Below are 27,333 nucleotides of genomic sequence, written 5' to 3' on the forward strand. Positions count from 1 at the left end.
CTTGAGCAAGGCCCTTAACCCTCACTGCTTCCCAGGTGCCACAGTGATGGCTGCCCACTGCTCCTGGCATGTGCTCACTAGTGTGTACAGTATGTGTGTGTTCACTAGTGCACAGATGGGTTAAAGGCGGAGGCCACATTCCACCTGTGCCCATATGGTCAATATGGTGGTCTTGTCTTATTCCATAGGCAATACTTCTTTACATGGACTAAGAGACATGCTGAGAGTGTGTGTGCATATTGGAAGGGGTGTTTAACAACATTTAAGCATACAGTCAGTTTTATATGTAGTATAGAAGAACCAGACCAAAGGAAAGCATGAATGCTCAGCCTGGCTCCATAGATCAGACGTGGCACCAGTTGCAGATGAAAGGTCCTGCTCTTCTAACCGAGGTTAGTGGTTGTTGGTGAGGTTTGCCCTTTAGCATTTGTTTCCAGCTTTTTTTTTCTTCTTTATTATAGCTAAAACTACAGCCTGCGAAGAACAGCTGACCCTGCATCAATATGAAATGTCATTCCGCACCCACAGCCCTGACATAGTTCCGTTCTGAAGAATAGCAGCATAGATCAGTGTTTGAAATCAAACTTAATCAATCACAGCAGAACAGATTTCTGTCCCTAATTAGGCCTCGGCATGATTGTTCTAATTGGGGCGATTACTCCTGTCTGACTGGCCTCCTTCCTCAGTATCTTTATTTGCAGAAGTGCAGCTGCTCTGGTGATGAATGGCCTTTCCCACAAAGTTAAACAAATGCTTTCGGGGAGAGACGCAACACAACAACAAAGCCTGCAGCAACAGGCTGCTGGAGAACCCTGTGGGAGGCTTGTGGGGGAGAAGGGAAATTGTATGAAAATCCTCAACCCCTCAAGCCTTACCAGATCTCACTCTTTAAATTGATTCCAAGTTAAAAAGACTATATTCAAAAAACTTTTTTTTAGATCGCTGATCGATAAAAGCATTCAGTCTCTGGACAGATTGCCAAAGGTCTCTAGAGATCTGTACTACTTTTTCCTTCATGGTTAGCCTTCATTAAAGGCATGTGGCATATTCATTATTCATGCTGCCAGTGCCGCAAGGGTTAAGCTGGAGGGATAGCCTTGGTTTCTAGAAAGGAAACCTCCAGTTTATCAAACTGGGACGAAGATACCATCGTGAGAACATGGAGGGCCACTGTCTACATTCTGGCCTGGTTTTGCGTGTTTTGATCCTGATGCATTTAGAGAGCACTATGAACAGACAGATGATAATTACCCAGAACTTCAGAGCAGTGGCTGACATACACAGAAAGAGCGTAGGTGTGTGTGTACTTTTTTGTTGGGATTGTAAGAGGATTAGTATGTTTGCATCATTAAAGGCTCCTGTTCTACATGTTTGGACTGTGTCGTCCTTTTTCTTCCTTCTCTTTATTATTTGCAAGTCTTTTCTTGCACATATTTTTTTTCTTGTTTACACAGACTACAGATTCTCAGACTTTGTTAATGTGGTTAAAGTAAATATAAAAAAAATATGTTTCCCGCTAGACCACTACTGAGGGTACTTCTCCATTGCAACATGTATAATTAAACCCTGCACCCTCTGCAGTACTTCCTCATGCATTGCACCCTCTCTTAACTTTCTATCTTGATCAACCATACATATGAAGCGCATGCAGAGGTGGAAATAAGAACACATATGCGTTTATATCGGTAAACCATTGATTGATTTTGTATTTTTATTGAAAATCAAAACACCCGCTCCCCTTTACCTATGAAAATTTTAACTGTACCAAGAGAAATACACCATATGTAGTAATAATAATACATTTTATTTGTAATGCACTTTACATTTCAAAGTCCAAATGTTTGTGGACATTCCTTCAAATTAATGCATTCAGCTACTTTACACCTTTGCTGACAAAGATGTTCTAATGCACCCACATAAACAGCTTGTCTAGTCCCTGTAGAAAACCCTGCATAAAGACAATAAACAATCAGGTCAGTGACAGCTTTCAGCCCAGCCCGGCATCAGACAGCCGACCAGCCAGTAGCCGTTTATCAGTTCAAAACAAACACAGCTCATCTAACCTGTACCTATACTGTGCCACACCTTCTCATCACATCTTCACCCCACACGCTCACCTGTCACTAGGGTTGTCACCTATGTCTGCAAAAAAAAAAAACACTTTGTACACTGTCATACTAACGTCTGACAGACCATCAGAGAAGGTTTGGTGAAGGTTTGTGGTTGTACATAGCACTGACTGTGTTAAGGGCTTTTGCTACCCATGGAAGTGTTTTTATTGTTCCTCAAATAACGCTATTGCAGAGCCACCAAACTTATCTACACCTGCATCTAGTTCTACCTGTAGGAGTCGCCAGGGCTTAGGGAGTCGTCAAGTTAAATAATTCTGCAGTCTCAATGAGAAACAGTGATGTATGTCATTATGAAAAAGAAGCAAAGGCATACAGAGAAAATCTAAATAGTCAATTTAACAAAACACTGTAAAGACATTGAACTTACCTGCAGAAAACTGGGAAATTTACAGATAATATTTTTTCTGGGACTGGCTATTAAAAATCTGCACAGGTGGCAATCCTACCTATTACATACATTTATTTTTACATACATGTTTCTACTCTGTACTTATATGGACTTTGCACCTAAGTGTTTACTTGCCTGGACTAATGCAGTGTAAGACTAAACCACATTTGATTTGTAGAGTCATGTCATTAGAATAGAACTCTATGAAGCATATAAACAACAACCTATTGGCACCATGCCTAATGCCAGCCAGTTCAGAGGGCTATAAAGCCTCAGCATTAAGCTGTGGAGCAGTAGAGCTGTGTTCTCTGGTATGATGGCACTCCATCAAATACTTTTGGGATGGATGAGTTGGGGAGTTAGGGATGAGGTGGGTGATGATCATCCAACATCCTGACCTACCTAACACTTTAATTATCATAGCAATACTTATTTACTTCAACAATGACAGGATGTTACTAAGAGAAACTATGAATAAGCAGCTGTCCCAATACATTTGTCCATAGTGTAGCTCAGGTCTTAAAATAAATGTTGCATAAACACAAATAAAAGTACACAAAAACACACGTACTAATGCTTTTTTGGCAACCCATTAAAACATGACTGTAAAACTAGTGCAATACTACAATCTAGTGGTTACAAGATGTAATATCCTGTGAAAGAAAATGAGTAGCTGATTGCTCTCAACACATCAGTAAAGTGTTCAATGAGTGTAGATGTGGGTGAAAGGGTCTCCTTTGAGGTTGTAGTGTTCAGTGAGGGGGAAAGTGTACACTAGTTTCTACTCATTTAATTGGAACCACAAAGCAGAACCTGAGGTTATCCCCTGCAACAAGCTAATGTACAAATATATATTACATGGCAAAAAAAGTCCTTTGAGCAATGCAATTAAAGTATCCATACTGTAAGGCATCTACCTTATTGGATGATGGTGGTCACCAGTGACTCCTACTGTTGCTGTTAGAACATCTCACCTTTATAAATTAGATTTGGCAACAACATACACCGAACACCCGTCATTTTTGGGCAATTACAAATACTGAGAAGGTCCATAGTTGCTCTTAGAAATGGCTCAATATTTGTAGTATGTAGTTTTTTTTTACCAAATGTTGGAGATTCTAGTCCATTCAATACCTGTAGACTTTTCACAAATCTTCCATTTTCCCATTTTGTCACGTCTCAAATATATTCTTTTGGTTAAGTTTGAGATTGAGATTGAAACAACGTTGAATCAACATTTATTGTTCAACGTTTGTGCTAACGTTGAAATTTTAATGTTGAATCAACCTTTAATGTTCAATGGTTGTGCTATGGTTGAAATTTTAACGTTAAATCAACAAAATGTCCTCAACCTTCTGCCTTTTGAATCAGCCTTTTACATTTCATCACCATATAATTTCTTAAAACGGTGAGATTTTTGTGAGCTATGGTTTATTAAAGGTTGAATGTATGACGTTGAAACAACGTTGATTCACTTTTCAAAAACAACGTTGATTCAACCCTAACATATACGTTGATCAACGGTGATTCAACATTTATTCAATGTTGAAATGCCAGCTGTGTACCTTTCTGTCTACATAATTGCTACTCAGTGATTTTTTTTTTATATTACACCATTCATATGAGATCTCATTGTATTTTTCTTTAGTTTTTCCCTAGATTACTATAGAATTCAGAAATACTCATCGGCCTTACAAGCTATTAGACTGCAGCTGCACTGTTCTGTGAAACACCACTGAGAATTTTTGGAATAAAAATAAAACCTTGCCTCCTAATGGTGTGTTGAAGATTTATTCCGGACAATTTGGTAGCATCCTGAGAAGGTATCCAGCTTGGAAAAAATTGAGTACCACCCATAGCACTTGAAGTGTGATGTTGGACACACTTGAAAAAAAAACTAATGCATTTATCTTACAGTTATTTAAGTCTTTCTAGCTTAAAAAAACATATTCTCTGATTTTTTTTCTCCATTATAGCTAGGGAATTAATCCAATCTCTTAAAAGAAGTATAACCTATAATGGATGCAGCACATCATCCACAACATCCAACATGTGTACTCTAAGAGCTTTTCTTCCACCACAATTGTGCAGAGAGCTTTTCTAAGTTAACACAGCCTTCCTGTCAGCTCAAACCAGTCTGGCAATTCTCCATTGACCTCTTTTATCAGTTTCAGAAACCACTTACAAGGGACCTGTCATGCCGTTGACTTCCAGATGAGCTGTTCACTCATCCATGGTGCCTCCTTTTATCCTTCACAGCCTTTTTCCTTGCTGTCAATGGTTTCTTTGCCTTGTTGAACAGTTTCAGTCCTTAGAGAAACAACATTGTGCAAAGTGAGTTTTTTCCTACTCTTTTTTGACACGATTTGCCAGCACGGCAAACCTGCTTAGAACCTTCCAAATCTGGCTGTTGTGTCTGTTAGCATTACGGCTCTAATCCTCCGGAGGCCAGCTTTTAGCATCACGGCTAACCTGCTCAATCCATGCCAAATCTGCCTGTTGTGTTTGTTAGAATTGCGACTCTAATCCTGCCGAGGCCAGCTGTTAGCATTGTGGCTAACCTCTTCAATCTTGCCAAACCCTGCTGCTGTGTCTGTTAGCATCATGGTACTATTTCTGCTTAAGCCGGCTGTTAGCATTGTGGCTAACCTGCTCCTATTCCCAACCTAGCTGCTGTATCTTTAGCAACGCAACAAACCAGCTCTAACCCTGTGGATTGTGGCTGCATTTCCTGGAAGCATTGAAACAATCCTGCTCCAGACATTTAAATGATGTACTGGTGAGCAACTGGATATATAAAGATTGGAGTTTTATTTGTATGTGCTATGAACAGAAAGAGCAGACAAGACACACATTCTCTTATTTTAACAATAAGGAATTCTAATGTTGTTCTTTTAAAAAAAAAAACAAGCATGGCACCACAAGGAAAGTTCATGTAAATTTATTCACTGTAAATACTTAACATACATATTGTTAAGAAACCACAAATTCAGATTACATCATGCAAAAAGTCAGAAAACTCATTTAGAGGAAAATGTAAATGAAATATTTCTGCTTTGATGTAGCTGCAGCTACACTAGTCATGAGAAACAATGGGATCATACAAAGCGTTTGTCTGCTTCTCTGTAGGTGAAGGTGTCTCCCTCAAAAGGCAGAGGAGGAGGGTGGTTGTAGATACCCATCAGGAATATGCAGATGGTTCCTAGAGTCATAATGGGAGTCACTATGTAGAAACAGAGCCGGTCCACTGTTCGGGCAATCCCGCTCCAGTTGTCCTTTTCCTGGTAAAGGTGTGTTTAAAAAATGCACAAATTAGTATAGTCTTTTATGAAATGGTATCCTATGCAGTACATTTTGAAATATGCATGTATATACATACAACAATAAATTAATTTAATACAGTCAATACAGCTCTGGAAAAAATAAGATACCACTTAAATTATGTGTTTTGTTTTTATTTTACCAAACTAAAAGCCTCTGGAATATAATTAAGAGGAAAATGGATGATCACAAGCCATCAAACCAAGCTGAACTGCTTAAGTTTTTGCACCAGGAGTGGTATAAATGTATTCAAAAGCAGTGTGTAAGACTGGTGGAGGAGAACATGAAAGATGCATGAAAACTGTGATTAAAACCAGGGTTATTCCACCAAATATTGATTTCTGAACTCTTAAAACTTTATTATTATGAACTTGTTTTCTTTGCATTATTTGAGGTCTGAGAGCTCTACATTTTTTTTTGTTATTTCAGCCATTTCTCATTTTCTGCAAATAAATGCTCTAAATGACAATATTTTTATTTGGAATTTGGGAGAAAATTGTCTGTAATTTATAGAATGAAACAACAATGTTCATTTTACTCAAAGATATACCTGTAAATTGTACAATCAGAGAAACTGATTCAGAAACTGAAGTGGTCTTTTTTTTCAGAGCTGTACATTGAATAGTCACTTACAAACTGTTGTCCTTCTATTTCTTGCATAATTTGTTTGTCTCATGTTCCCCCATTCTTTAATGGCCAGGACACCACAAGACCATCAAAATGTATTAGAGGCTGAACAACACAAACTGTGCAGCACCAGATTCAGAGCTCTTGTCTCTGACTTTATATCTACAAGGTGGAACAGCTAGGTAGGTGTATCTAATAGTGTGGACAGTGAGTGAACACAGTGTTTAAAAACTCCAGCAGCACTGCTTCATCTGACGCACATAGACTAGCATGTAATAAAATATGTGCTAATTAAATATGCAGAGAAATAGAAAGACTATAGTGTATGATAGAAGTAAATGGTTTAGTTAAAAAAATAATTTCAAGATATATCATCCTTTCCAAATTGAAAGTTTCTTCTCTTTATCACTACAGAAGCTTGAAAGTCTTACTTCATTATAGTCGTTCTTGTTATGCATGTGCTTGACGATGTAATTGGCTCCCTCCACCGCTGGCTTCATCTCATTGTACAACTGCTCATTCACTTCGTTGTCGTTGCCGGACTTGAATGCTGCAAAAAGAGATCTTTAATTATTGTTTGCAAAATATTAGCACTTGCTAACAGTATTAGCACAGTATATACCATTTAAGTATAGGCATAGCCTCTAGCATATTTTCTACCTGCTGTTGGTGTTGGACGGGTCGTCAGGCCATGTCTCTCAGACTGCTTTTCAAACATCAGCTCACTGCGGGACTTGACGCTGTAGTATTCCTCAGCCTTAGCAATGTAACCCACAGAGCTGGAGCGCCGCGGCAGAGCCCCCTCCCAACTGGGCTCGCTCTCATCCGGACGGGACATATGCAACCAGCGAGGCAGTTTCTCTAGGAAGAACTGGGAAAAGAAAGTATATCAGAATCCAGATCTTACAGATAATAAAGGTCTATATGGGCTAGATATTCATCCATATAAAAATGTATCCATGCTTTGTGAGGCACTGTATTTAAAGCCATAATTAAATGGCTCCCATTCTGAATATTAGATGTCCTGATTTGGTCCAGGCATTTTAAATAGATTACGTATTAGCATTTAAAGCCTGATCCAGTTTTGAGTTAGTTTTGCTGTAGCAGGACACCCTCTTCTTCATCTTCTAAGTGCCAATATTAGCTGAAGCATTTTGGCTGTTCATAGCAGCTTATATCAGTTCATCATTTTTTTTACAGACACCATTGCCTTACCCTCTTATCCCCTATAACCATTGTTATGTAGAGTAGAAAACCTCCTCCTAAGGACTGTGACAATACTTTAAGGTTTTGAAATTTGCCAATAAACAATACAGTAACACTGCTTTATTACCAGGCTACTAGCAGTGGTATGTAGGGGACCCTACGGTGGATGATGTGAGATCAGAGGAGCACTGAAGTTCAGCAATCTAGCTGCTGGTTAATTTTAGGGCATTGTATGTCTTCAGAAAGGGGGCATGTGGTGCTGCAATTAAACATTATTCTCCATTCCTTAATTATTTCTCTGTGTGGGGAGCTGAAATTAGCTTTTATTATATTTTATTTCTCTGTTCCACCTTAAAGCCTGCAATCTCTGCCATCTGTTGCACCATTTAAGGTGGACCGGGAAAGCTAACTAGCTACTAAGACAAATTACTAGTGATTCATTAATGCTTGTTATGAAGAAAATGGCCAAAGTATGATAATGTTGTGGTTTTCATTATTTGTTGGAAAATACTGAAATTTGTGGTTTTCTTTGGTCGTTTGTGTCACCACTTTGCCAGTGATTGTTATAGTCCTCTGTTTTGAGTGTATATGTATGTAGTGGGATAGGGCTAAGTGGTAGGGCCAAGGGGTGAAAAGGGATTGGGCCTTGGACTACACAGCATTTTAAATATTTAAATTTAGATTTTCCATTGAAAGAAAACTATAGTCTACAACTATTCATGTCTTAATCCAGGAAACTGAAACTCCCAAGTTTTAAAGAGTCATTAAAATTGCTATTAAACTAAATCTGTTTAAATCTGTTTAAAATGTATCATTCTCTTCAATGATTGTACTATCATGTTAACTTGCAATAAGTGTTTCAAGTTAATCAGCAGCACATCTTAAAAGTTGTTATATAATTATATAATTATTTATATAAAAAAACACAAAGATTGGATCAGGTCAGATCACAGTGTCAGCCAGCAAACAGTATTAGGATACTCAGATCAGATTGGGGGGGCAAAAGAACTTGAGAGGGACCTGCCTAGATTACAACTGATAATAATATACAGCAAATTATGCTCTTTATTAGAACATTGGCCTGGTTGTATTAAAATATTGAATTAAATGAAACTTAAATTTACTAATTGATGATATGATTATGATAATATCATAAAGTAACAATAAAATAATTTCAATTTTTTCAAAGATATTTCTTGTACTTTGTGGCTATAACAAGGCAGTTCATTCAAGGTTGTTTGACCATATGCTACAGACAGGAATTAAATAGGGATTAAATTGAAAATGCTGAAAATAGGCACAGGGATTAAAATGAACATTTCTATAAATAGGGCTGGGGATTAAAATAAGAATTTGTTTGGCACATTTGCTTGTCTGTTTCTTATGTCTCGTGTGCTACAGTCTCTGTTTATTGCACTTTACACTGTTGTGAAGTCCTCCATCTTCAAAATCCAGACTGTTCAGTCTATGATCAGCTGAATGTCTAGACTAAATCAAACCATAACAAAACACTGACTGTTTTAAAATAAACGGAACAAGACTACTTTAGCGCAGCAAAGACTCTAATCTCATTTTAAGTTCACTTACATCCTTGGTCCACTGAGTCATGACATGGGTGCTGGGGGTCCGGAAGTGGAGATTCAGCACGATCACACAGTTCAGCACCACCACAGTGACCAGGACCATGATAAACATAAGATACCTGCAAGATTTAAATGCAGTCATCATCCACTGTTTGACCAATATTTAAACACTGTTTAACAAAATTCTGTTTAGACATTTGTCGATTTACTCACTTGACAATTAAGGGAACTGCCATGGAGGTCTCTGGTAAACGTTGTGAGATCAGCAGCAAGAACACAGACTGGGCCAAAAGCACAGAGATGGACAGGGTCATTTTCTCACCGCCTGGATGGAATTAGAAAACAAACACATCAGAACAAGCACAGAAACTTGAGATAATATTGCACCTAAGTGTAAAATATGGAGAATTCATATTCTGGTACAAGTGTAGTTTATCACTGTGTACACTCAGAGTGTTACGGTTGGAGTAGGTGTTTGATCCAAGTGCAGAGCAGATAGGGAGATTTATATAAATATATATTATTAAATAAAATTATTTCCTTATATTGATAAAGTCTTGTTATTTATTAGTCTGTTGTATTAATGTTTTTGAAATAATAATGTTACAAGTAATGTGCTTAAGCAACTGTTTCTTGAGCAGGCTGGAGAATGGGTGGCAAAAACAACCTCATGAGAGATGTTAAAAGAAAGGCGGGAAACAGAACAAAGGAAATGCCACAAAACTGGCTGAGCACAGCTCAGTCCTCTCTTTTTGCTTTCTTTTGTGGCTTTTTTTCAGATCTTTTTTCTTCTTTTGAGATCTCACAATGTCTAAAATACCATGGAAAATATAATGTTATGATGCATTGATTTCTGGTCATTTATTTAACATTGATAGCTTTTGCATTGTGATTTTCTACACAATATATTGTACCTAAACAATTGTCTACAAATGCTGGCCAAGCCATCTATTGGTCAGATTCAATAGTGCATATCTGCCTAAATTCAGTCTTTGTTGAATGTTGTAGTAGAAAGCATGTAGTACAGAAAACATGTAGTATTTATCGGCCAATGCAAAATAAATTTGCCACTGACTAAATAGACTTTAAATCACATGTGTCAAACACAAGGCCCGCGGGCCAAATGTGGCCCGCCACGTCTTTTTATGTGGCCCGCGAGAGCTTGTAAGATCTTAGTGTCTATAATAAATAAGTCAGAAGCGTTCTTTGACCAAAAAATACATTTCCCACAATGCTTGTCGATTGTATTACCCGCAAAGTTACGGCTTACTGCCACTACACGGCAGTGTAGTCATTGATGTGGAAACCCTGCCGGAGGGAAGGTGTAACTTCGCGGGTGGAATTGAGACATGTTTATCCCATAATATCCAGAAAAAGAGAAGTTGATGCAGACGGACGGCTGTGCTTCAAGGCGAAAGACCGGTATGCCTTTTGTGTTACGAAGAGTGTTACTGACCAAAATAAACGCTTTTTAGGAGAGATATAAGTTCTGTGTAAACATTTATAAGACAATAGCTGATAAAATCTGTTTTAATGACGTTAATAAACATCACTGTGACAGCGCTAGTCGCAGTTTCACCGCAGCAAAGTACGAGGACGTGAATCACTTATCTAACCAGCCTTTACTGATTTCTGCCCTCAATAACCCTTTCAATAACCTCCAATAGCCTTTAATAGTCTTCAGTAGCCTTCAACAGTCTAACCTTGCAGCCGTGGTGTGTCCACTAAACTCCGTAGTTATAAACATCCTGAGGTTAGCAGCGCGCTAACTGACCTGTTTATAATGTAATCCCAGCAGTGACTCATGCTCTAAACGGCTGCTGTTAGCTGATTGGGCTGAAAGATGAACTGTAGAGAGCTGTATTATTCGGTTACAAAAATCTTTATTTCATACACAGAAGAACTTAAAAATTGTAAAAACGCTCCAGACTGGCTGAGCTGAGCCCTGTAGCCCGTGGCTGGGCTGTAGCTCTGACTCAGTAAAGACTGCGGACTTGTGGTGCTGCTGCCGCAGCTCCCACTAGTGGTTGGATGAGGAACTGCTAAATCTGAGGAAATGCTATGTTCTTAACAGCTCACAATTTTTGATTTTATATTTATTAAGCCTTATTTCAGTTAATAATTTCAAAGTTAATATAACTTGATGTCATTTCTATTCACTTGAATAGTTTGGTTCTTGATTGATGGAGTTTTTGGATTTCATGACATGACAAATTAAAAGGATTTATGTTAATAGAGCAACAAGCAAACATTTTTTCCATGCAACTGTAATATTTGATTGAATAAATAATATATTGAGAGTTATTTAACATTAAGGAGTAATTACATTCATTTACATATATTACATTTGGTTACATTTTATTACATTTATAAGTTACATCTGGCCCTCGGAGGACAGCCAATATGCCAATGTGGCCCTCGGCCAAAATGAGTTTGACACCCCTGCTTTAAATAATTAAACCAATAGGTTTCAAATCCAATCATCAGGTCACTGGTAAGGTATTTTTTATGTCTAATCATACACATTGTGTCCAAATGTTTGTGAGCAATTAGATATTTTAAGTTGCACCCATTGCTGACACAGATGTAATAACAGTAAGAAGACAGGCCAATTGCACTGTCCAGAGAACTTTTTGGCACCATGACTAATGCTAGACATGGGCTAAAGGTGTACATAATGGATCATTTTGTTATGATATTAACACTGTTGTCACTCTCTCAGTGCAATCAAATGCTCACAGTAATGTTACAAACACTTAAGAATAGGGGTGGGAATCGTTTACTATCTCACGATTCGATTCGATTCCGATTTTGGGGGCCACGATTCGATTCAAAATCGATTTTTGATTCAAAACGATTTGAATTATAAAAATTTCTGCTTCTGGCTTATGAATCTTATTGAAAAAAAACCCTCCATAATATACACTGGTCCTGGAGCAGGTAATGTGTTACAAAAACAATAAAATGTGCAGGAATGTGGGTCCTCAGTGACAGAGGAATCACTGGGATATCACAATGACGTTAATGAACAATAAATAAATAATAAATAACACTGCTTTATTACCAAGCTACTAGCGGTGGTGTGTAGGTGACGCTGCTGGGCTGATGTGATGATAGCAGTGGAGCGCTAAAGTTCAGGAGCAGCTGCTGATTAACTAGTTAATTTAAGGTCGTTGTATTTCTTCAGAAAGGGGGCAGGAGGTGGAGAAATTAATTCATATGGTCCATTCCTTAATTCCTCTGTGATGAGGAGCTGAAATTAGCTCTGATTAGCTTATTGTATTTTTCCGTTCCGCCTTAAATGCTGCAGCCCGCTGCCACCTGTAGCGTTATTTAAGGTGGAACTGGAAAGTTAGCTAGTTAGCTAGCTAACAGTTACTGAAACTAACTACTAGCGATCTTTTTTATGCTTGTTATGAAGCATTCTGCCATAAAACATTGAAACTACACGTTAATCTAATGTAATATAGTGCTTGTTCTGCCATCTTACCGGTGATTCTCAAACACCTACGCTCTGTGTGTGTCTGGAAGATCTCCGTTTGAAAGGACAAGCGCTATCCCCAGGGTTGCCAGGTCCAACAAAAATACCCAGCCCAAAATCAGTCTAAAACCCGCGACTCAGAATCGATTTTGGGACATTTTAAATCGATTCTGAATCGTAGTAAATGAGAATCAAGATTCTTATGTGAATCGATTTTTTGGCACACCTCTACTTAAGAAGGCCTTTGTTGGATAGTAGAGACAGTTAATCCAACCAAACAGGATAAAAATTCTTGAAATGCACAACACTGAACATAACATCAATAAGAAAAGCTCTTAGGACATCTCTAATTCTGACTTCTGATTGTCTGCTTCTTATGGTCTTGATCACCTCACCTCAATGGTCTGATTGAAGATGACACTTACTGTCAGCAGGCAGGTAATAGACCAGAGAGGCCATGAAGGAAATGAGCACACAGGGGATGATGATGTTGACGATGTAGAACAGAGGCTTGCGCTTGATGATGAGGTAGAAGGTGATGTCCTGATGCTTGTTGCTGTCCATAGGGATGCTCTTATAGGTGTTCCTTCTGGCAGGTCTGTGAATGATCTCCCACTCTCCGTTTTCTGAGTAGAGGAAATAGAAAGATCAGTCAGAATGTTTACAGATCTTTCCCACCATGGACACCACCTGTTTCAAAGACTCCCGCCTGTGCACTTAAGAAAAGACTCCAGAAGGTCCTTGGTGCCTAATAACCAGCCCTGAATAGAACTCCTAGTGTTTAAAAAGTCAAAGCTTTATTTATATAAGAAAATTTACACAACCAATTCCAAAAATGTTGGGACTCAGGGACCCATATTTTATTCACAACAGAACACAGAAATGAGACATTTTACTATTTAACAAAAACATTAATATAGAACATGATTGCAACTCAAAAAAACTGTGACAGTGCAACGAAGGCCTTCAAAATGTCAACTGCCAGTGGCATTACAATAAAAAGAGGAAGCAATTGGGAAGCAAAGGTTGCCAACTTTCTGCAAAGTCTGGACAGTCAATCGCAACAGATCTCCAAACATCCTGTGGTCTTCAGATTAGTGCAAGAACAGTAGAGTATAAAAGCTTCATGGAATGGGTTTCCATGGCTAAGCAGCTCTATCCAAGCCTTACTTGCAATGCCAAATGCGGTGCAGGTGAGAGGATTCTATTAGCAATATATTGAATGTGTAAATCCAACCAATTAAAATTCCTTATGAATGTACAATGCTAGTAATTCTTACCTGTAAATCCTTCAGGGTCAATGATGATCCATTCCACCTTGTAGTTCTTTCCTGGTTCTTCCTCTTCTTCTTTCAAATGTAAGCTAATCTCCTTAGCATTGTAAGTTAAAGAGCTGGTGCATAGTGAAATAAAAAGGGATTGTATATAATATTAAATCAATGTACACTGACATACCAAACTCTCATTATGTCCCATAGAAGCTAAAGAATGCAGGACAGACCTGCAGTTTTACAATCATTACCACACACTGTGCTGTCTACTGTGAGTGGTAATACCTTCTGTGATTTTTTTTTTGGGGGGGTACACAAGTAAAATTGTAGGCTGGGTAATGGTCCCATTCATATGGCATTACTGAAACTCCCATAATTCACACCTCATTTCTATGAGAATGCTTGGTTGTCACTGTTCAGCCTCAACCACAAGATAAGACCTCACAACTTATACAGACAGGGGTGTTTCCAATGATTAGTTTGCATAATGCTATCCCATCAGTTTTAACATGTCAAGCTATATCAATATGTGAATTATTGCATCATTTTCTGATGAACACAGACGTGTCTCACCTGAACTTCAGGGTGCAGTTCTGCCAGTCGAAAGGGAAGTAGTGGACATTGATGGAGCAAGAGCTGCGGAAGATAGCTGGAGGCAACCAGTACACAAATCCACTGGGATACACCAACACGTTACAGTAGTAGGCCACCTGGAACTGAGCATCATTGCTAATGAAGAGAATCAGAAAAGAAGACTGATCAGTATTACAAATACTGTTACACTATGCGCTGTAGAGTCAAGCAGAAGAATATGGATATAAAAGTGATATCTCACTTATTCTCCAAAACTATCTCTGGAAGCCACACCATACTAGGTGGGAGGCGGAGGACGTCAATATCATCAAACTCTGAGGAATTCCATTCAAGCCTGTAGTCAGTCCAGCCCTAATAGGAATTGAGAAATGTAAAAAAAAAAAAGTTACGTAAGATCTTGATTTACACATTCTTTATAGATTAAACTTTGTGGTTCTGAATGGGACCCTCAAGCCACAACATCCTTCTACTCTTTCAGCATATCCTCAGAGTTTCTTTTTTGTTTGTTTTATCATTAAATAAAATAAAAAAAGCGTATTAAAATACTCAAAATTCGTGGGCCAGCTTTCTGTACAGTGGTTAAACCTAGTTATAAACTATATTTTCCTTTTAATGAAAAATCTCTATTCAAAATGCTCTGCAGCCCAAAAATTGGGCATTGGACAGAACTGATTTCTAATTTGTACACCTTGTTTTTTGAGTGTAACCCTTACCCTTTGAACAAGAGGAACAATAGTAACCTAGCTGCTGGAAGTTTTAGGGCAGCTTATGTCTTTAGAAAGGGTGCAGGTGGTGCAGCAATTAAATGCTGCAGCTTTTGCTGTTTGTTGCACCATTTAAGGTGGAACTGGAAAGTTACCTAGCGATTTTTTTATGCTTGTTATAAGGGGAAAATGGCCACAAAACGTTGAAACTACACATTAAACTATTGTAACATAGTGGTTATCTTCATTTTTAACAAGGTAAATACTCTGATTTATGGGTTTCTTTGGTCGCTTGTGCCACTGGCTTATGCCAGTGATTCTCAGAGCCCTCTTTTTTTTAAGGGTGCCTCTAAAAAATCTACATTTTAAGGGCCACATATCTCTAACACTTCCGCGGCCTACCCCTCCAGCCTAACAGGAATCGGGACACCCTACCTCTAGATGTGCACACGCAAAACAAAACAAATCTCAGTCTTAGTCTCAGTTTCATTGCAAACCTGCAGGAACAAACATTTCTGCTTACTTTGTTTGAAAACATCAAATCTAATCCGGTTACAAAAGAGTATTTTAATGTGTACATGAAAACTTCACTAATATACAGCAGTCAAAACAGTGGTCTTGTTTTAAAAAGATGAAAGTGCTTCTATGTGATATGCACATTTTTAAGTGTGTGAATCCTTTACTCACATGGTCCATCCACACATTGGTCAGTAGTGTCTCATCAACTTCATTCTGTCATAGAGAAATCAATCACACAAACTAAAACTTAAAATGCTAATAGCATTAATGATAAAAAGGGTCTGTTGAATTTGGGGTGGGGGGTAAAAAACAAATTGTGGCGTATGTTATAAACACTCACTAGAGAGATGAGGTTGGAGAGGGTCAGTGCCAGATAAATGGTCACGGTCTCATCTTTGTTCTGCACCGGTCGCAGCTCTTTGTTGTAGCCGCGCTCTTTAAACAGGTGGTTGATCAGACGCTCCTCCTCATTCCTGCCTCTACATCCTGTAAATAGCATGCACACACATACACACACACACACACACACACAGTACAGTAAATGAGAAGTACTTATGTTTACATTTGCTATAAGTGCTTGAACAGAAAGTTGCATAAATATGTTAAATAATATCTAATACTACTACTACTACTAATAATAATAATAATAAATAATATAAAACATTTACATACACACACGTACAGATGTGTAGAACAGTCTACACCCAGATTAAAAAGAAAGAATCTGCTGCTGTGCAATAATAACTCAAGTCAAAGTTAAATCTTTTTGATCAGAAATAGTTTGGTAGGAAGAATGCCATTGTTCTCATTTTAATGAATATTACAGGTTAACTGTAGAGTTAAGTTAGAAGAAAACAATTCAAAACGTTTCAAATATACTAAAAATATATATATATATTTTTTTACTTTATGAATTTATGAATATGAACTTGTTTTCTTTGCATTATTTGAGGTCTGAAAGCTCTGCATCTTTTTTGTTATTTCAGCCATTTCTCATTTTCTGGAAATAAATGCTCTAAATGACAATATATTTATTTAGGATTTGGGAGACATGTTGTCTGTAGTTTATAGAATAAAAACAATAATGTTAATTTTACTCAAACATAAACCTACAAATAGCAAGATCAAAGAAACTTTCCTAATTATTTCCAGAGCTGTATATATATATGTTAATTTAATATATATATTTATTAATTTAATGACTGTATCTAAATGATAATACCAGAATTTCATTAAATACTAATGTATATTAATTTTTCTCACTCAAGTAAAAGTATTATTATTTGAAATTATCTGCTTTTTTTTATCTGATTTTTTACTTTAGATTTACTTTCCTGCTTTTTCCTTAGTTTTCCTTCAAACATTTATTTATTTCTGTTTAATTTTATTCAGTTCTGATCCTGAGTCCTAATAATTTGTGGTTTAATGAGCTGTGATTGTAATTCATGACCTGATGGTCAGTATAATCAGCAGTAAATGAACTACCTCTGTGTTTCCTGAGCTTCTGCCTTCTGATCAGATCTTAATGAGCAGCAACATCTATTTAAATTTACTCAGAGAACCGTGGTCAGTATATATTTGACCTGAATGCTGAATAACTGCTGGAGGAATTCAAACTACAGTTTACTTAACTAAATTAGCTGTTCAACCATATTTAAGCTCAGCTTGTTGCTCAGCTTTAGCTGGAGGGGAATGATTTATTAAGCATGGAAAAGAGAATACAGGGTCTGTAGCTCTGTTAGTAATGGGGTTGTGCGGGTGATCAGTGTCCAATCAGATTACAGTCCACTCCTTCTGAAACTCAGGGCAGCTGAAACTCCTAGAAATATAATATAAATGGTTCTACTCATAGATGCATTGTTCTAGAGGGAAGATAATGTTTAAAATGTTTACACGTAATGTAAATGTACAAATGTAGTATGTAAAGTCACAATTAAATCCTTCTCTGTCCTACAAAAACATATTAAGTCTGAATTGTTTACAGTAGTGGTGATTAGATTTAGACATTTGATGAAGTTCATTCCATTGGTTTAAAAAAAAAACGTCTTTTTATTTTTTTTATTTTAATAATACCACACTCATGGTGGAAAAATGAGTACTAGTACTGAATAAAGGGCACATTTTATTTAAAAAAAAATTGAAAACCTATAAAAAACTAGATTGGGGTTCCTTTACCAGGTCTGTCCAGATAATAAATAATTACCTTAGAATATAATAAATATCCTGCAGTTTAAGTGTTTTAAACAATCTATTAGTTCTTTAGTTGATTTAAAAGTGGTTAATTCATGGTAATGTAAAATATATACAGTAACCAGTCAAAAGTTTGGTCACACATTCTCATTAATATTTGATCTTTATTTGCATTATTTAACATATTGCATATTACTTTTAAAGACTTATAAAAAGGTAGCAGACAAAAAAAGCTTTGGGACGAGTTGGAGCACAGAGTGAAGGAAAAGCAGTTAACAAAAGATAAGCACCTCTAGAACTCTTTTAAGACAACTGGAGAACCTTTCTGTAATGGTTCTACCTTATTAAGCTGATTGAGAGAAGTTGATATCAAAGCAAAAGACAAAAGGCTACTTTGAAGAATCTCAAATATAAAACATATTTGGCTTGTTTAACACTTTTTATTTACTTTATAATTGCATATATGTTCCTTCATCGTCTTCAACATTAATCTACAATGTAGAACATAATAAAAATAAAGACGAAAACTTTAAACGTGAAGGGGTGCATCCAAACTTTTGACTAGTAGTGTTCATATCTTTAGTACATTTTTTGTATTTTTGGTATCTTTTCAAGAATACAGTGAATGTGTGGTAGGATCTCTGTAAACAACATTAGAACTTGCACTATTGCAGGTTTTTTTTTCCATGCTAAACCACAGCTACAGAAGTAAACCCCAAACTAGAAAACTGGAAGAAGTGTAATAGAGCAGGAGCACACATTGTGTTAAGAAAAAGTAGTAATTTAGGCCCTAAACAAACCCCATATGTGTGAAAATGGTTCTTTTAAAAGCAATCTACAAAAAAAATAACCAAAACAGAAAACAAAACTGGTTATTCTATGGCACTGCTTCAAGAAATCTTTTGGACATTTTTGGAAACCATAGTTTTTAAGAGTGAGGAGACTCTGTGTCAGGATTAATTAAAATAAAAAACAGAAATAAGTCAGTGCAGGTAAAATACAGAGACTGGAAAAGCCATTGTGTATCATGGTCTGCCATGTTGTCATGTTGGATCAGGCCTAGAATCTTAGAGAAACCTGAGAGAACAGTAGTGAAATAGAACAGCTCAACAGATACAGTAGAGTACAGTAGAGTACTAGTGCAGAGTAGTAGTACTGTAGTAGGCCTTAAAATAAACCCAAAACACAAGAGAGCACCACACAAATGTTTACAGCCTTTAAAGAACCCTTTTTGGTCAACTTACAAACATAAATTTATGGAATCTATATAAGCAACATACCTGTATCTGATGGGAAATCATTAAACTGTCCCACTGTTGATTTGGGCTTTAGATTTTATGTATGGAACAGTATAATATTCTGAATTGTGGCAGAGCCTCCACCAGCATGGTAGATGGTTATTTAAAGACAGAGAGAGGCTCACAGCATAAACCACAGGAACAGATGGGGTTAGTAGGTCAGCGTATGAGTTATGAGTTATGAGAATATGTTTGATTAGTTGGACATACCTGCCAGAAAGAGGACGAACAAAACCCCCCAGCACAGGCCGAGAACACAGCTCCTCATCTCGGAGCAGTTTAGTGATCTGCTGTCTGTGTTCTTGCTGGGAGAGTGTCGACCTCTCTCTGACTGGCAACAGCAGGTGGGGAAACAAACCTCCCCCAGGAAAAAAATAGACATGTGATCTGTCACTTCCGCAAAAAGTGGTATGGTGTGGATGAGAAAGGGGGGGTTGGGTGTGGACAGCAAGGACACTTGCAGTTCCTCTAATGACCACACTCTCACTTTTGTACAATTAACTGTTCACTTTTTCTATAACTGACCATGATCAGCTATTACATTATTACACAACATTGTGTGTAATCAATCACGTTAAACACTGAACAACTATGTAAATATGTTACTCAATAAAAAGTCTGTGTAAAATATGTAAAACAATCTATATCTATAGTTAGGTAATAATAAGCATGTGATAACTATACATTGACATGACAAAAGTCATGGGATAGCAGCAATTGTGGTGAGGTGTTAACTCTGTGAGTGAGGTTAAACACTGGTCAGTGTGCTCAAGGCAAAACAATGTAAGATCAGGCAAGGGCTGATAATGGGTGTATTCTACATTATTTCTAACGTACCAAGCAAAAGTTTGGACACATCTACTGCATTGTAGACTAATACTTAATTATTAGCAGAAGTTAAAGTTTACATATGGAATTCAGGCTTTCAGTTAACAGCTGTGCTAAACTCATCAAGAGTTAATTACTTATATTTCTTGTCTCTTACTAATAGCATTACTAATGATTACAAAAAAATGAGAATTATGAGAAACAGCAAAGCCAAATGCAAATGCAATGTAATATTTTTAACACAAATAGGATTTATGAAATATCAATACCTAAAATTACAAAAATTACAAAAAAAAAGGAAAAGTTGATTATTTTTTTAACAACCAAGCACAAATACATCAACAGATCATGCCAGTCTGCATTACTTCACATGCAGTTATTCAATAGTCATCCTTATGGTGTCATAAAAGTCCCTTCAGCCAGGATGTATTGTTCATCAAACTAACAACCACAACAGTCTGATACTGGCTCGACAAGGATCCACTATGTTCATGGTCCATTGTCTTAACTGCCAAGTATTCAGACCTACAAAGAAAATTAACCAATACTGTAAACTCTTGAGAACAAACAGAAAACACTGCTTAGTCCGGCCTCAATTCCTTTAACCATATCCATGTAACCATAACCATATCCATATAGTAGTACACAATCCTATACACTTTAGAGTTGCATGAGCAGAACACAGCAACAGAAACAGTCTGATACTGACTCAACAAGGATCCAGAAGCACAGGGTACAATGTTCATGGTCCATTGCCTCAACTGCCAATTACTCAGACCTACAGAGAAAATGATGTGACAAATTTCTACAAGAACAGTAAAAAAAAAAAAAAACATCTAGCACCCAACATGTTATGTATCAGCTCTAAACTAAGTTTTCTACAGTTTGTGATTCATTTAAGTGTGATTTTGTTAAATTTCTGACTGTGCAGTTCAGTAGACAGGCAGCAGATGGAGCTAAAAGACAGGGAGAGGGTCTCTGCAGCCCCATGCAGAGCAGGCAAAAGGCAGAGAAGTGTCAACAGCTGTTGTTTTCCTAGGCAACCCCTCGACCCCTCTGACCCTTCTTTACCCCTGCTTAGTGAGATCAGCGGCTGAAAGTGAGCTACAGAGTGAGGGTGTATTTTTGCTGTTGTAGACAAGAAACACTTTGTGATTTATGTGCCTATTATTCTTCCCCAAATGTTTTTTTTTTATATAGTCTGCATACTTGATATTCCAGTGAAACCTTTAGGGTAACAGTAACTTCTATGTACTTGGATTAGGTCCAGCAGTACATAAATTAATGATTTGAAAATAAATGTTTCTCATGCTGAAGAACTGTTTGTTTTTTTTGTTCTAAGCTGGTACTGGGCAAGTTACTGACACTTCAATAAGAAACATGACCATGCTCAGACATCAGAATAAGCTGAAACCTGATGATGAAGTTTTTTGTGTATTGTAAATGTTATTTACCAGTTTAATGGCTTAGTGTTCTTAAAGGAGGAATCTGGTCTAACACAGTTCCCATCCAGCATTCTGAAAGCATTCACAGTTCTTTCAGCCGATGGGCCCTGTGAATAAATAGTGTTTTTATAGACTAGCTGTGCACTTTCACAACTCTCAGTCCCTTGTTTTAAATGTCAGGACCCTCAGAATTCTACCAATGACGTATGGAGCTACTTTGAGCTTGTTAATGGTGCATTGTGCAATTATGCCACGATCACTCCATTTCACGGCAGATTATTCCTTTCACTTTAGGATTCTTGAAGCTTTGTTTATAAAACTTGGCTGCCTAAACACAAATACTGCTAGGCCCTTTAGTCCCTGCAGAGAAAAGGTAGTTATACAGTAGAACACAACTCTGTGGAGAGCCCAGATAAACATTCGCACCATGCATGCCTAATGCCAGGCGTAGGCTAAATGGGTATACATTTCCTCAGCACTGTGGTTTAATCTCCAGCTCCAGTAGTGGAGCTCTTCACAAGTTCATCATGTTAAGGGTTCTTTTTTATCCAGCAGTTGTGCAGGAACCTACGGAACCCATCATGTTAAAAAATAATGTGCGAGATGAGGCATGGCCATGACTTATTAAGGTGAAAGAATGAAATAACTAAGATGTGGGAACGAGGTAATTAAGGCATGGGAATAAGTTAATTAAATCATAGAAATTAAGGCATGACCACAAGGTCCTTTAAGTTTCACAGTTAACAAAGTAAGCAGCTCTTAGGGGTTGTGCACAATATGACTGCCTGAGAAAGGTAAACGGGTCTGTATACTGTCTACATCTGAGCCCATCTTTAGTATGATAATTAAGTGTCTTTTACTTAGAATTATTCCATTATTATTCTCACTGTAAGAGACTCCAAATTATCACCACAATTCATTCTAAGATGAAAATAAAAAGAATCTTACAAAAGATTATCCTTGGGTTTGAGCTTTGATGTAATATTCAGTTTCTTCATGGGAATTAATTTACAGAGCTTTATTATTATCTGGCTAAAACGTAGTTATCTCGTTCCCACACTTTAAAAGTCGTGGCCACACCTTAGGATCTCATTCCCGTGGCCACGCATTATTTTTTAGCATAATGTTACCTTGGGGGCTCCATAGGGTCTTGTACTCATGATTTAATGTGTTGTGGCCATTATTTTTTTTCACAGGATGTCACTTTAGGGCAGGCATGTCAAACTCAGTTTGGCTCTGGGGCCGGATCCAGACTTTCTGTTCTCAGGTGGGCCGGATCAGTAAAAGAATGTCAACTCCAAATATTTAGCTTTGTTTTTCAGTACTATGCTTTATTATTCAGCCTACATTTTTAGCCTTCCCTACATATTATAATCATGGATGAAAAGGGATCTTTTCTAAGCACAACACATTTATTCATAAAACAATGGAAAAAAAAGATTTTCATGTTTGGCGGTGAATGTGTTAACAACTGGTTTATTTTAACAGTTGAGTGAATGCAGTTTTACACCTGAACCAACTCACCACATCAACAAACTCAAGTGGGAGCTATGAAAAAAATATTTTCACCTTAATTGTCATACTGCTTTGAAATAAATAAAAAAAAGAAATACAAAATAAAAGTTATAGCAGTGCATGGGCAATAAGATTAGACTACATCAGATCAAACTACTAGGCTGGGCCTACTGAAGCTGAGAACATACTGCACAATATTAACTGTCTTTAATATGAAACCAGATGAATCTTATTTTTAATGATTACTTGTTTAGCAGTGGTGAATGGTGAAGCAAGATTGCCGTGTCTGTGCTGCATGCGGGACATTTACTGCCCTCTAGCGACCGGAGAGAGCATTTAATTTGTATTCATTAAAAAAAAAATCACAACTTTTGATAGAAATGAGCTAGAAACTCGCTTCTTTTTTTGACATACTCAGAAATTTATGCCGGGCCGGATTAAATCACCCAACGGGCCTGGTCCGGCCCGCGGGCCGTATGTTTGACATGCCTGCTTTAGGGGCTCTGTAGGAACCTGATATACACGAGCTCAGGTTGTTTTCTTTCTCTGCTGGCCACGCCCCCTCTCTGCTCACCCGGATGAATGACTTCACTTTTCCGTCTGGGTTTCCTTTATGGTCTCGGGATCTCCCTGCGTTTTTCACACGAGCTTCACCGGTGCGCGCGCAGTCCTCTCTCTCGCTCTCTCTCTCTCCCTCTCTCACATCCTCCCTCCATCCCTCTCTCTCAGCTCCCTCTGTCTCGCGCTCAGAAGTGTCCGGGTCTGTCCTCCAGCTCCTGCTGCTGCGTGTCTCACTGCGCGTGCTTTTACTTTACTTTGCGCGGGAAAGAAACAGCGGCTCAGACCCTCAAACAGCTCTCCTCTGGCTCTGGTTGAGGTTCAGTCCTCCAGAGTTGAGCTCCAGTCCGCCGCTCCGGTTCTCCGCTCTCCGTCAGTCAGCATGTCCGAGGTGCTGCCCTACAGCGAGGGGAAGATGAGCGGCTACGGAGGAGATAACGATGTGAGCCAGATCTCCTTCAGCTGCAGGCTGCAGGACACCAACGCCTTCTTCGGGACCTCGCAGTCCAAAAGACCCCCCAAACTCGGGCAGATCGGCAGAGCCAAGCACGGTAAGCTGGAGGGAGGAGCGTGGTGTGGTAACATAACCTACATATACAACTTTATACCGTGCGTAACATAGACATAAATATTTATAAATAAGGGTAAAATAATAACCACTCACTCGTTACTGGGGTTAAAGACAATATGAGTGTGTAACAACATTTTTGAATTTATAAAAATGCTCTCCAGCTTATTAAAGAGCCCAAAATTATGTTGAGTTACTTTTTTTCTCTATTCTTTTGGTGCTTTAGGGCATCAGAAATGCCCTAACCAAAAATCATATGGCATATGTTTGTGTATAGGACAAAATATGTAGGCAAGAAATATGTATTACTAATGTTAACTACGTTAGCTAACATTATTTAGTCATTTTGCTCAATTTGATTCAATTTTCAGATTACAAACAGACAGGATAAGCTGTCATAAGGAAACCTTGTATGGTAAATTCATACCACCTTAAGTAACTAGACAAAAAAAAAATGACATTATGTATACCTACCTTTAGTAAGGTTTCCTAACGACAAAATTAAGTCAAATCATGTTTTTTTTTATATGTGTATACATATATATATATATATAAATATATATACAAAGAAAGAGAGAGAGCACGAATCACAAAGCATTCTGTTCACCTCAGGGCACATTAGCAAAGCCAGTAAGCTGCTGCTGCTGTAAGAAAAAGAAAACCCCATGTAGGAACTGTATATTACATATACACTCTTAGCAGTTAAAGGGGTTATAAATGGTGAAATAATTACCATTTCATTACTACATTCTATTATTGGTTTGGTACTCTATTGGTATTGGTCATATTAAAGCGATACTTTAAGAGATAACGTTATAAATGAGACAGATGTATTTACGTTAAGAGCCTTTTGGAAGTTAAACAGATCCCCTGAGTTCAAGAAAGAAGCCTTAAAATTGCAGTATGTTAATCTTCCCTACCTTTAAATCTCAAATTATGCTCCTGTAGAGCATCATGATATGGTATGATATCCCCCTTTTCTTGGATAGTGTAGGATGATTATGTATTATGTATTATGGTTATATTAACATGCATTTGTAAATTACATGACTTGTAAATGGCACCTGGTGTTTTCCAATTATAATTGAAATAACAAAAACATATGAAAATGAATTCCTATAACATCTACAGCATTCAAAAACAGTCTACATCCATACTCATTTTTATCCAATTCCTACTCCGTGTCCTACAATATATGTGGCTATTAAGTTCCTTTATCAAGGATAGAAAATCCAAATTATATATCACATTTAAATCATGTTTATAACAATGTTTATTGTACAGTTGGTTGTTTTTTTTATTAATTATTAAGTATATGTTTTTTTTTTCTTCTCTGCAGTGGTGATCGAAGATGACCGAATAGACGAAGTCCTCAAAGGCATGACAGACAAGTCCTCCCCCGGTGTTTAAACCCCACGGAACGATGCCTCGTCAATGTTTTTCTTTTTCAGTCACCGGTTTGAAGCACTTGTCGACTGTGCATGTGATCTGTGAGGAGCAGCCGAGAAGGTTTTTTTAGGAGACTCGAAGCTGAAGGAGGAGGAGGAGGAGATGCTGAGGAAGGCAAGGAGAAGGACGAAGAGAGAGCAGCGCTGGTTTGAAGGGGGAGGTTAGCTCAGAGATTTGCATTCGAAGCTGCTGGCGATTCTCCAACCCAACCAAACCCATTCCAAAAGAAAGAAGAAAAAAAAACAACACTCGAAGAAAGTTGACCAGCTCTTTTTTCAGTCTTCAGTCTTCATTCAGCCCCAGCAGACGAGAGAAGCAGAGAAGAGTGGCTGGCTCTGACATTTCATCACACATTTGAAGTGGCCTGAAGCCCTGTGTTCACAGATCTCTCTCTCTCTGCAGGCTTTCAGTTCTCCAGCAGACGCGGAGCTGTCCATTTCAGCACCACGCTTTATTTTCAACACCAACAATGCAGTGTTCTTCCCTTGCATGGAAAAGGCGTGCTGCATTGTAAACAAGAAGATGCCAGTGCATTTTCCTTCACGCTAAGCGTGCACCAACTCAAGCCCCAGCAAAGCAGCAGGTTAAAGAAAGATGAAAATCATGAATCACGAAAAGATGATTTTTTTTTTGTAATGCCAGCAAGGATGGTCTGGAGGGACGTGGAGTAATAATAACAACAATAATCACGATGTTAAAGGACAAAGAAGGAGGATATCTTAATTACTTTGTTCCATCTCTTTTTTGTTCTTTTCAAATGAATATTTGAGTTTGGCGTCGTGTATATAGTAATAATATCTCTCTGGTCTCTTTGCATGAACTTTATGCTCTTGTGCCAATGTGGGTGTTTCCACCTCTCTTATAAAAAATTCGAGCCCAGGCACGCTTCTTTTTACCGAAGTTCATATTTGTATTTTTATAACTGAATATATTTGTTACTTAAGACAGTAGTAGTCTGGCGTGGAGTTTTCATCAACAGGCAGAGTGTGTGGCCGTTCAGAGGCACAAAAATGATCTCATAAACAGACAAAGTGAATGTTTACTGGAGGCTTTTGCACACATCAACATCAACGTTACCCTGCTATTGCTTTTTCATTACTCGGTCATATATTCTCTGTTGATGATGATGATGGAGTTGTTACAATCGTTTTGGTTCGTTGTACTTTTTCCTGCAACAGTATTGCTGGAAAAAATAGTTTTTTTTATTATTTAAAAAAAAACACTTTGATTTTTTTATTTATTTGATGACGTTCATTTTTTTATTATTGTTTTGAAAAAGGTCTATATATGGTTTGTTGTGCATGAACCTTAATGTTTTCCAAAATGACTGAACATTTTATGGAGCAAAAAATTTACACAAGAATGAACCTTTGTGTACAATGATGCCATATCACTGTACTTGGTGAATTAATAAATGGGGACAGAAGCTGTCGAGACTGTTCATTTGTTCGATTTGTTGACTTGATTTCTCAGTGTGTTTGTCTGGTTTACTCTGCAGAAACACAATAGAGTGGTACACTCAAACCACTGTAATTTTATACCCATAAAATTGACAACTTTACCCATATACATGCAAAACACTTATAACAATAACAATAACCACTATGAAAGCACTGACTTAAATCCTGAATTTTGTCTTTATTTTTCTTGCAAAAT

General features: G+C 37.6%; 2 protein-coding genes across 3 annotated transcripts; one reads left to right on the forward strand and one right to left on the reverse strand.

The window, feature by feature from the left end:
* Nucleotides 1-5,445: 5,445 nt before the first annotated feature.
* On the reverse strand, nt 5,446-24,005 carry chrnd (cholinergic receptor, nicotinic, delta (muscle)). 2 transcript variants are annotated; one of them, XM_022681665.2, is made up of 12 exons: nt 23,677-24,005; nt 16,167-16,312; nt 15,995-16,039; nt 14,845-14,954; nt 14,583-14,738; nt 14,019-14,131; nt 13,164-13,364; nt 9,471-9,582; nt 9,262-9,376; nt 7,129-7,339; nt 6,900-7,018; nt 5,446-5,801 (listed from the first exon to the last, which is right to left on the reverse strand). In XM_022681665.2, exons 3-12 carry the CDS (start codon nt 16,001-16,003, stop codon nt 5,619-5,621), a joined length of 1,329 nt encoding a protein of 442 aa, XP_022537386.1. In that variant the 5' UTR covers nt 16,004-16,039; nt 16,167-16,312; nt 23,677-24,005; the 3' UTR covers nt 5,446-5,618. The 2 variants fall into 2 exon arrangements, with proteins under 2 accessions (XP_022537386.1, XP_007252379.1); XM_007252317.4 differs by lacking the exon at nt 23,677-24,005 and adding an exon at nt 19,525-19,636.
* A 24-nt stretch (nt 24,006-24,029) lies between these two features.
* Nucleotides 24,030-27,118, forward strand: camk2n2 (calcium/calmodulin-dependent protein kinase II inhibitor 2). Its single transcript, XM_007252318.4, has 2 exons — nt 24,030-24,211; nt 25,568-27,118. The coding sequence occupies exons 1-2, from the start codon at nt 24,043-24,045 to the stop codon at nt 25,636-25,638; spliced, it is 240 nt and encodes a 79-aa protein (XP_007252380.1). The 5' UTR covers nt 24,030-24,042; the 3' UTR covers nt 25,639-27,118.
* The last annotated feature ends 215 nt before the right edge of the window (nt 27,119-27,333 follow it).

This window comes from Astyanax mexicanus, chromosome 1 (assembly GCF_023375975.1).
Source record: "Astyanax mexicanus isolate ESR-SI-001 chromosome 1, AstMex3_surface, whole genome shotgun sequence".
NCBI classification, from domain to species: Eukaryota; Metazoa; Chordata; class Actinopteri; order Characiformes; family Acestrorhamphidae; genus Astyanax; species Astyanax mexicanus.

Bases quoted from the DNA above. Each gene is read 5' to 3' on its own strand.
- chrnd (XM_007252317.4), bottom strand. From the start codon at position 19,582: ATGAGGAGCTGTGTTCTCGGCCTGTGCTGGGGGGTTTTGTTCGTCCTC. The intron at 9,583-13,163 runs GTAAGTGTCATC...AATTCCATCCAG, and splicing joins CTATTACCTGCCTGCTGACA to GCGGTGAGAAAATGACCCTG. The intron at 7,340-9,261 runs GTAAGTGAACTT...TTCTTTTCCCAG, and splicing joins TGACTCAGTGGACCAAGGAT to TTCTTCCTAGAGAAACTGCC.
- camk2n2 (XM_007252318.4), top strand. From the start codon at position 24,043: ATGTCCGAGGTGCTGCCCTACAGCGAGGGGAAGATGAGCGGCTACGGA. The intron at 24,212-25,567 runs GTAAGCTGGAGG...TCTTCTCTGCAG, and splicing joins GATCGGCAGAGCCAAGCACG to TGGTGATCGAAGATGACCGA.